At 35.0% G+C, this 10,652-nt stretch overlaps 2 protein-coding genes across 2 annotated transcripts in view; one reads left to right on the top strand and one right to left on the bottom strand.

The window, feature by feature from the left end:
• The window catches only part of LOC136411058 (uncharacterized), a 138,450-nt gene that overhangs the window by 14,132 nt on the left and 113,666 nt on the right, over nt 1–10,652 (bottom strand). The gene's annotated exons all lie outside the window — the stretch shown is intronic.
• On the top strand, nt 9,347–10,631 carry LOC136410854 (venom acid phosphatase Acph-1-like). The gene has a single exon (XM_066393211.1). It carries the CDS (start codon nt 9,362–9,364, stop codon nt 10,490–10,492), a length of 1,131 nt encoding a protein of 376 aa, XP_066249308.1. The 5' UTR covers nt 9,347–9,361; the 3' UTR covers nt 10,493–10,631.

Consider the following 10,652-nt stretch of genomic DNA (forward strand, 5'->3'; position numbering starts at 1 on the left):
GCTCCAGACGCCCCAATAAATTAATCTGTGGCAACTCTATAAGCTGAAACTAAAGTTTACTGGAACGGCGTTGATCTGGTTTTGAGACCCATCAAGGGCCGTAATCGGTTATCAATTATTACATTGTTTAATAGAGATTAATCCGCTAGAAGATCGAACATTGAATAAATGTATTCCGTTTGTTACAGATAACTGGGATTGGAATTCGAGGACCTTCTGCTGTCAAGCGGACGGCTGCAATTCGGCGACTCACCTTCGTCAAACGCGCATTAGCTTTGCGCTGGTAATACTCGGCACAGGCGCAGCAGCTCTTCAGTTACTATTCAACAGAGTTCACTGAAAATTGCACATTTAATTTAGTCTTAAACGATTCAACTCGGGCTGCGATTTGAAATGGTCATTTTATTGTAGGAATCGCAATCTTTCGTAGCTCTATTTTGATATTTAGATTCAGTTGGACAATCTTGGATATAATGTCGGTTCAGCTAAATCCGATCGGTATGCAGAACTTCTGTCAAGCTACTTTTATTTATGGGGTGATTCAAGTGCCAGTGGGGTTTAGCTGAGCCGGTTTTTGGACCTCGAGTGCACTGCTGGGTCTCAGTCACAGAACTTTAATGTTAAGAAAGCAAATACGTCACGTGCTTAATTATTCAATAAAACTTTAATGATAATCTTGGGCAAGTGGTGACTTGGGGACACCAATTAACCAAATCTGGTGGTCATAAATCATCACTTCACTGGCAAATGACAAAATGCAGGTACAGTGGAGAAATCTCGCCCAATTAGGGTTTTTGGCCGCAATAAATTCCAGTGCGCCAGCTGCACCGCATGAAACGACACAATTTAGGCCGATTTTGATCAAAGTTACGGTCTTTATGAGAAATTGGGAAAAGGTCATTTGCTTTAATTGCAAATTATTGGTGTTGTAATAAAGTATTTTGAATTATTTACGTGTGCATTCCAACAATAAAATTACACTCAAAAAGCGAGCTTTTCACACAACAAGAGGTAATATTAATAAAATACCACAGATTTTTTTTTAATCCATGGTTCATGCTACCTACACACAACAACATTTCTTGCGTTTTAAGTCGGAAACGGTAATATTCGTGGTATTTTATTAAAAATATCAATCGAAGATGTAAGTACAGTACATGAAAAATTCTAAATTGTTCTTAAAAACACATAAAATAGCGTTAAGTTAGTCTTCTTTAAAAATTGCTTATATTACTGTATGTATGTGTGTCACAAAATCTTTAAAGCACCGTTTATTTATCATTTAGCAAAAAGAATTATGCTCCACTTTAGGTATTTACTAATAAGATATGATATGCATTTTGAATTTAACTCTAAATTTACTTAAAAAGTGTTCGCCGTCACATTAGTTCAGTCAGTTCTCCCAATATGTAGCTGAAAATTTGACTTTATTTATAAGCAGTAGAAGACGTAGGTTACTAGTTATAAGTAAAGTGCGGATGTATCAGCAAAAAAAAATTAAATACGCGCTTAAAAAGCAAATAATAAAAAAAAATTTTTTAAACTAAAGTTTTCTTCGAAGCAATATCGATCACAGTTACTTCGAACAACTGACAGTTGCTATATGCTTCCAACGTAATTTTCTAAGCAGCTACGTTCCTAATTTCGAAATCAACGATGTTCCAAAATTGCTACTAAAAAAACCGTTTTCTCTTAAAACTAATTGTATTGAAATTTTATTTCGGTCCTCTATGGACGAGGCAGATCAATTTTAAAATTTGGAGCCTTCAAAAGGGACCGTTCCAATAATCAATAATCAGAAAAACTGTTTTGTTTTCCCTGCTTGACTAATTTGCTTTTTTACATTATCCTCCATTTTAGTTGCAATAATAACAAATAACTACAAATTTATATTTTGCCAGAAAAAGTCGAAATTTAGAACACATTCATCTGAAACAATTCGCAGCTGCCGTATAACGTAAATTAATCATCGGCTATGATCCTCTATTATTTTTTTGCTTTTACAATTAATTTCTCCTTTTAATCTTTTAATGACGAACACTACAAATCGAATTGTGACTAATGCTGCAGGTGCTCGAAGGTGCAGGGCCTTGCAGCGAGGAGCTATTTTAAGTGAAGATAGAAGCCGTTGGATGGTATCTTACTCAGCATAGGGTGATGGAAGTAGAAGATATTCTGAATTTCGAAATCATCAATCTCCCAGAAACTGACAAGAAAAGTCTGAACTACCTTTATAAATGCATCTGCTAGAAATCCGCGCTTTAGTTATAAATTTTGAATATTTTTCGTTTTTTAATTGTCCTGATAATGGATCAAATTAACGCAATATACCAAGTGGATGATTTGTTCAGTGTTTTATGCATAGATGAAATATATGATATGTACACAAGTAATAATTGTAAGCCATAATCTGTACAACCATTTAATACGATGATTATTGCATTCATTAATAATTGATTTATTACGTTAAACTCTATACATACCACAGATACCATCAATGTCCAAAGTTACTTAAGTACTATTGTTGAATTTAAACAAACCAGTTACTCGTGTTCTTGTCGATGTATTATGTGGTATTGCTACGCTTTAAAATTATTCTATTTTCAACACATACGCCATAGAATAAGAAGAAATATTACAGAAGCGCAACACATCCATTTGTATAATTTCGCACAATATATACACGACTAACACACTTAAGCATTAATGCACTGGACTCCCATAACTCTTCCTTATTCTATGTCTCAACTAATGTACCTAGTTTTTGGGCAGCTTTTTCTATAGTATACTTTAATTGAATTTCATTATTGTGTAAGAATATCAAGCTCAACGACTATATTATGGATATAAAAAAGGAGATATATCGATAGCGTTCTGTAACAATTAAAGATCACTATTAAATAAACCATAAGTTTACAAATTATATATGTTTTTAATTGATTTATTGTGCACCTAATTATGTAGAATATCGTGAATTGCAATTGTGAAACTATCATTGTGTATTTCAGCTAAATATTTCAAAATCTCCGCCAAAAAAGTACCACGTGATCAATATTTTTTTATTTTTTTATCTTTAACAAGAGATAAAGAAGTGCAATGGGTCATTTTAGAAAATAATCATCTAATCTTGACAGATTGGTGGCCAAATATTAAGTAATGAGCTACTTTTTTGCGAAAGATATAGGCTATTTTCTACATATACTGTGTAAATTTAAGGGAATACTTCTTACATAAAAATAAGAAAAAAAGGTTCTATAAACATATGTCCACAATCGCGTCATTTCCGAAATACAGTTTTACAACGTGCAAACCTTTTTAGGAATGCTGCTGATTTAAGAGAAATCAGTAGATGTGACGTTTTGTAGGAAAATCTTCAGGGTTTTAAACTCTAGAAAGCCAATAGCGCACCTTTTTCCAAAAAGATGATGAAAATTCCAGAAAGAAAGTTTCTAGTTTAGGACCGCTAGGAATTTCCAAAGAAGCTCAGAAAATGCAAGTATATTGTTAAAGTTTGTCATTATGCAAACTATAGTATGATTTTAAAAAAAACAGGTGGCAAATTTCAGATTTTGTAGGAGAATTTTTAGTTTCATGTTTAAGTTTCAACTTTTTAATGGAGTCAGTGGCGCACCAAGATTTGCAGAAATTTCAACAAGAAAGTCTTCATGTTTCTTTTAATGTTTGCCAAATTTCAAGTTTTTTAAAAATAATCCTACCGGTTGTACCAAACAAGTGTCTTGTTGCGTTTCCCAACTGGACAACTTTTCCCTACTAATTTTCAAATTCTCTGTAAAATCTCGATTTTTCAGAAAAATATCAAGTCTTGTGCAAAATCTCAAATTTTGTTCAAATTCTCAAGTTTTTTGCAATAATATCAAGTTTTGTGCAAAATCCAAAGTTGTGTACAGTCTTAAGCATTGTGCAATATCTCAAGTATCTTGCAAAATCTCAAGTTTTGAACAAGAATTTTCATAGTTTCTAATTGATACTAAAGATAGTAGCGTGCCTTGTTAGTAAAATTACCTGAAATTTCAAGGAGAATGTTCGTTCGATCTAAACGAATTTTATTTTATAATGAAGAGAAATTGCACCTCAAACGTGACGGATGATACTGGATTTTAAAATCTGGAAGCATTTGGGTTACTGCACTTCAAGCATCTGATTTGATTTCCCTCCTGCGGAAATGATATTTCCCTTGGCAGCTTTAACAAAAGAGATTTTCTAAAAGATGTGATGGGATTATTTAATGTTTTCTGTGGGTTTATTGCATGGCAAGTGTTGAGCAAAAAAATAATTTATGAAAAAGTAAAGAAATCTAATTTGGGTAATGTCAGGTTTAGAATCTGTATACGCTTTGTTGTTGAAATTTAATCACGAAGCATATGGATTCTGGCACTGAACGTACTCCTTTGTCCCAGAAACGTCCCGATTCTTCGTCGAACTTTAAAGATAAAAATTATAGTTTTAACTGAAACGAGTTCAAGGCACGAATCACCAACAAGATTTATTGATTAAGTAAATGACGAAACATCTTTGTCTCCTTTATAATCAGCAAACTTAATATAATCGCGCAAGTTTCTTTCAGATGAGACTTGCATCTAAACAACCGCGCAACATTGAACAAACTTTAAAGCAACTTTTGTGTTACGTGACTGGCAAGAAAAATAGAATTAACCACGGATATTTAGCTAATTAATAATTATTCTGGCCCCATTACTTAACGGACGGCTCCGAGCCACTTTCCTCCCTTGCAGCCTGACATTAAACCCAATAAATTCGAACAACTCATGATTGCAGGAGGAGCATCAATTTCCTCAACTGCACGTACAGGGTGGCCCATTTCTGATGGTTTTCGCCGGAATAGTGAAAACGGTTTACGTAATAGTGTGCTATTTTTATGTGAAACAAATCGTGCTGCTGACAAAACTTTCATAGTTTTTGAACTACAGGGTGATTTTGAAAAAAGAGCCGTTTTGGGACTCCCTCGTATTTTCTTTACTATCCAGCTTTTGAAAACGGAACAAATGGATTCTTAGGTAGAATTTTTCATAGAATTTAGAGCAGTAGTTAGTTTTTTTTTCTATACGTTATAGTTGTTTAGTTATTGACTAAAGTTGGGTTTTTCTGATGGAACACCCTGTATATTTTTCCTTAATAAAATTCTGCTTGTTATTCTGTTTTAGGAAATTTACAGTGTGGCCCATTTGTTTCGGGGTCAATCTGTAGAAAATTTATTAATTGTGCGATTTAGCGCGGATTTTTTTTAATTGTAGAGCTTGATAAACTGCACATTTTCAGCAAAAATGGCATGGTTGATATAAAATCCAAGGTCTACTATGACAGTTTCCAAAAGCAAAATTTTAATAAACCAGATTAGCGATTTTTTAAGGAAAAATCTGTGCACGCCACTGGATTGAGCACCCCTCAAAATCGGCCTTTACAACATTTTATCGAACAATTTTAAGTAATAACGATTTCGTAAAAGAATTAAAAATCCACATTATACATGTATATTTTAATGGATTTATACATGTACAGTGTGGAAGCTTTGGACGGAACAGTCCTATGTAAGATACCGAACACATGCAGCCAAAATCCTCGGACACGTCGATTTTTATTTTTTCTTGAGGTTTTTTTTATGGTAAATTTATGTATACAGGGTAGTCCAAAAAACAGATAAGACTACCAACTTTGTTTCTTGAAATGGAAACATCTGTTTTTTCATTTCATTTTTGAATTCTACGTAAAATTCTAAGTGTGTTTCATGTACCGTGTCCTATGCCTAAACGCAACAGATCTCGAGAAACTTACGATTGAACATATCAAAAACAAAAACTTTTGATTTCTTTTAAAATGTCTTCGGTTCTAAAAAGGACAGTTTCAATTTAAGTGAAATAGTATATGCATATTCCACTTGAATTGAAACCTCTCGCAGCCCACAAAAAAGCATCGGAATAGCTTAAAAAATTCCGCATATTCGTTAAATTTGAATAGCTATTTTTGTGGCAGTTCATTTCAAATGAAAATATCTTAAGAAAATATGTCGCTGTGTGTTGAAATATGCGCACATAAAGACAATAAAAACGAGAGCGTACAGGATCATCCACGATAGATGGGCTCATGGGCTACCGGGCGTTGTTGACAAAGTATCAAAGTTACACAAAACATCACCCAAATATATTTCTATTTTTAACCAAATTTTTCTAAGAAAACTACCGATTAAAGAAAAAAATATCGAAAATACATAAAATGCGTATATTTAGTGAAGAATCGGAAAAAGCATACATCATTTTGCTATATGGGAAGCACCGACGAAAAACGATAAATTTCCCGTTTAATTACAATAAAAGCAGTGGCGTGACGGGTGAAATTTTTAAGTAATAAACTACCACTGGCAGGAGCCACAATTATTCAACATTATGTAGCCATGTACCAGGATTAATACATAAAACAGCAAAGGGTTTATACGCCTACACATTATACCTATTTAAAGTTGGCATATCCGATTTCCCAATGCGGATAACAGGATTTTAAGCCCATCAACCGGATATTCGCCTCCTTTTCGGAATGAATTATTTATGTTTTACTTTAAACTCCGAATGGCCACATCTCCTCAATATCCCGGAGATTTGGACAACCGCTTTCGAATTCTGGTCAGAGATGCATCCGAAACTGGATGAACGGTATAATGTTTGTTGGGTTCAGGACACGTACTTGTTTAGGAATGTACAGGGTGTTTCTGAGTTACTGGGCGATTAAAAAATATATCGTTTTTATTTCAAAACTGTCGAAGATTCTCGGACTAGATTCGATATGTAGAATGCGCTCATGAAGTGCCACAACACGCCACAATACGCAGTACAGCGTGTTGAGCACTAATAATTCGATAAAAAGCACCAATATGCAACGGAAAAAAGAAAAATGAGCCGAAGGGCCCTTGATATTTTTCTGTCCTTTCCACCGTTTTGCCGTAAATTTGATTTATGTGATTTATCGTCCTTGAGCCAGATGCATTGGACTGTGAATCACTGGTAAATATATCACAGATGTGATATACGTCACGGATATAATAGAAATTAGGTTGAAATATTTGACGATTACATGACACGTGCATTTTTCAATTAAAAAAATAATTTCAAGTGCACCAGTGGCGCGCGCATTCAATACTGAATGACTGTCATTAAATATTTTTAAAGAAAAAAATAGTATGTCACGGCTTTTTAGGAAAATAAAAATAGTGTTTAGGTTCCCTGTTTAGCCCTGAGAAGAAAGCACCGTTGATTTTTTTCGTGGTGCACCTTTTTCCTTGCAAAAAATTAAAAACCATTTTAGAGTTCGTCACTAACTTAATCTAAATGCATCGGGAATGTCAGAACGACTAATAAGAATAGCATATAACAAAAACGTCAAAACGGCATATGAAATGAATGTGCTGATGAGAACATTCACAGCATATGCTATAGCCGTACTGTATGAAGGTGCTTTAAAGAATATAATACACACTTGTTTCTTACTAACAACTTTGCTTTTATTAAACAAAACAACCTAATATACATAATAAAATGAGCAAAATCAAACCAGGTACAAGTCGAACAACAACACACATGATGCCTTATTCATGCGCATATGGCACAAACCTTAAGTACTAAACGGGCTTCGCGAGATCACTGGTTTTATGAATATGTCACTTTTGTGCCTATAAAATAAAATTATCAGGTAAAACAAATAAATTGATTTATGACAAGCTCACCCTTTGGTATTCGTCTAAGTCTATGTCTGGCTACAGCTATGTAGTGATCTTTTTGCATTTCTTGCCGCTCCAAGGGAGTCCCTTCATGTTTTTGTTCAAATTTTTCTGCGATTTACTGAAACCGCTATCACAACGTCGATCTAAATTATTTAAGAAGAGTAAAACCACAACCACCTTAAAATGCAACTCAGTTGAATTTCCTGCGGCTTATGAGATTCCAAAACTTACTAGAATACCTATAATGAAATAGGTATAAGACTGCCAAGGAGAGAGAGGCATTTCTTCCAATTCTTTCAACAATTTTAGGGCAGGTTCGTACCCTGGATGCAGGTCCAAGGTGTGCCTGAAATGCACTTGAGCCTCCTGATAATGCCCATAGGCTTTGAAAATTTCCCCTTCGAATAAAAATTTGATAATACACGAATTAGGTAGGGCTAAATGTTCGTGTTTACCTAAAGTGAAATACTGCTGCCAAGCCCCTTTCTCCGGAGAGGCCACTTCCAGCGACCTACGCGTGAGGTATATGGCGTCGTCCAGGTACTGAAGGTGAAATAAAACTTTGGCTAAGTTGAGCAGGATTTCGGCGTTGTGAGGAGAAGTTGCCAGTGCTACAATTAAATTAATTATTTATTAGAGAATTTAAGTATCGACGTGGAGAAATATTGCTTGCCTCTTCGGAAGCATTCTATTGCCCTTCGGGGATCTCCTTTTATCCTCCAGAAATTCCCTAGTTGTTGCAACGTACTAACTGATTTGGGCTTCTAGAAAATCCATTTGCCTTTCAGTACTTCATTGTTTAGATTTGGACTATTGCACTTTTAAATTCATGCAAACAAAATTATTTATCGGCAAAGTTAAGTGGAAACGTATCACTGATCGACACCAAAATGTGATGTTCCAATTTTAATAGCATACCTGACTAAATGGAGATGACTAATGGCTTGCCGCACGTCAACAGCGCAGTACTGGGTATCGAATGTTCAACCATCACATACCCAGCAGAAGAGATTATTGTTTAATCATGAAATTTATCAACGAAATAAATGTAGTAAATAAACCGTAAACAACATCTAATTGTAGAGAATTCACTATGCATATCAATTTAGAAAAAAATGGCATGCGCCAATTTGTTTAGGGATATTTTCAGAGTATTTAAATAAATATTATTTATATTCCAACTATAATTCACAGCGCTAAATATAGTTGTCTTCGGATTGTCCGGGGAGGTTTAAATCACGCAATCTTCAACAATCCTTCTATTGTCCCTTCTTTCCTGCTATTGTCAAGAAAAAATCCGGGTTGGACGAAGTATAAAGATTTTTCTTGATAATGGCGAACAGAACTATCCTTTTATAAAACACGCATTTTTGCACTAATCATTATTAACCCCAAAAGATGGATGTGCACTAAAAAGACAATTCTCATCTTAAACCCTAACTTTATAATCATTTAACAAGTTGCGCAAGTATTTTTATAGAACTTTGAAATTACATCAACATTCAAATCAGTCATAATTGGGTCGCCATCCAAGCCCGATAAAGCAAATTTAATCCTTGTTTATTACAATCAATTTCACCAACATTAGTTTTAAGTGTCTCAAGTGATACAGACATGGGTTTTATTATTCACGACGCGCTGTTATCGTTGATAATACTGTTATTACAATACTCCAGGATCAATACCTTAAGTTGCTCAAACAACACCTTGGTACTGTCTCATGTGATTTTTCGGCACGGAGACCGAACTCCATCTAAAGCGGGATTGTGGCCAAGCAATCCTTATTACAATGAAAGTTTCTACGATCCGTACGGATACTCACAACTGACTAATGAAGGAAAAATGAGAGAGTATCAATTAGGAATCAATCTACGGCAACGCTATAGCAATCTTTTGAAGGAAACTTGGAATATTAAGGCGTATGAGGCCTGGTCTACCGACTATGACAGAACGAAGATGTCTTTGCAGCTGGTATTAGGAGGCTTATTCCCGCCCAATGAACCGGTGAATTGGAACGAGAACATCTTGTGGCAGCCAATTCCTTATAAGTATTTACCAATAGAACAGGATAAAGAATTGTCCTCTTGGGCTTGTCCAACAACCGTTCCTTTAATCTACGCTGATGCGTCAAATATGGCCCGACTACAGTCTTATGACGGACTGATTAAGACCCTTCAGGAAAATATCGGGGAAGACGTGGATTACATTTCCGCCTTGGATTTATACTTTGGAATGCGCATACAAGAAGAACTGGGTTTACCTTTGGAAAACTGGACTAAAGCTATATACCCCGAGCCATTAAAAAGATACACAGTGGACTTTTATTACATAGAAACTAGCACTAAGGAGCTAAAAACAGTGATAGCCGGATATATTTTGAAGAAAATCGTCTCAGACACCCTCAACAAAATAAATGGTAACCTTAATCCTCCAGAGAGGAAAATATTCCTATATTCAGGGCATGAAGTGAATGTTGCTACTGTTTTAACGGCATTGCAGCTTTACAAGCTGATAGATCCACCACCTTATGCTTCATACTTATCATTTGAAATCCACAATTTGAATGGAGTATATGGAGTTAAGATGTATTACGAGGATTACTCTGGCAAACAACCGCATTTACTCACATTACCGGGGTGTGACACCTTTTGTCCTATTGACGATTTTGTCACTCTTATTACAGATATAATACCGAAATCCGAAACGGAGTGTTACGGTGAAAATGAAATAATACCTCCTTTTTAATCTGCCGCAGTTTGTTTTCGATTAGACCCAAATCAAAGGTTTTCCCAACTTTAAATTTATAACGTCTAATGAACTCCATCATTGCTTCAGGCTCGACTATCGCCGGATGCTTCTCCCTGAAAAATTCCCCAAGAACAATTCATTGTCTACACAACTAAAT

The sequence above is a fragment of the Euwallacea similis genome, chromosome 9 (genome assembly GCF_039881205.1).
Source record: "Euwallacea similis isolate ESF13 chromosome 9, ESF131.1, whole genome shotgun sequence".
NCBI lineage: Eukaryota > Metazoa > Arthropoda > Insecta > Coleoptera > Curculionidae > Euwallacea > Euwallacea similis.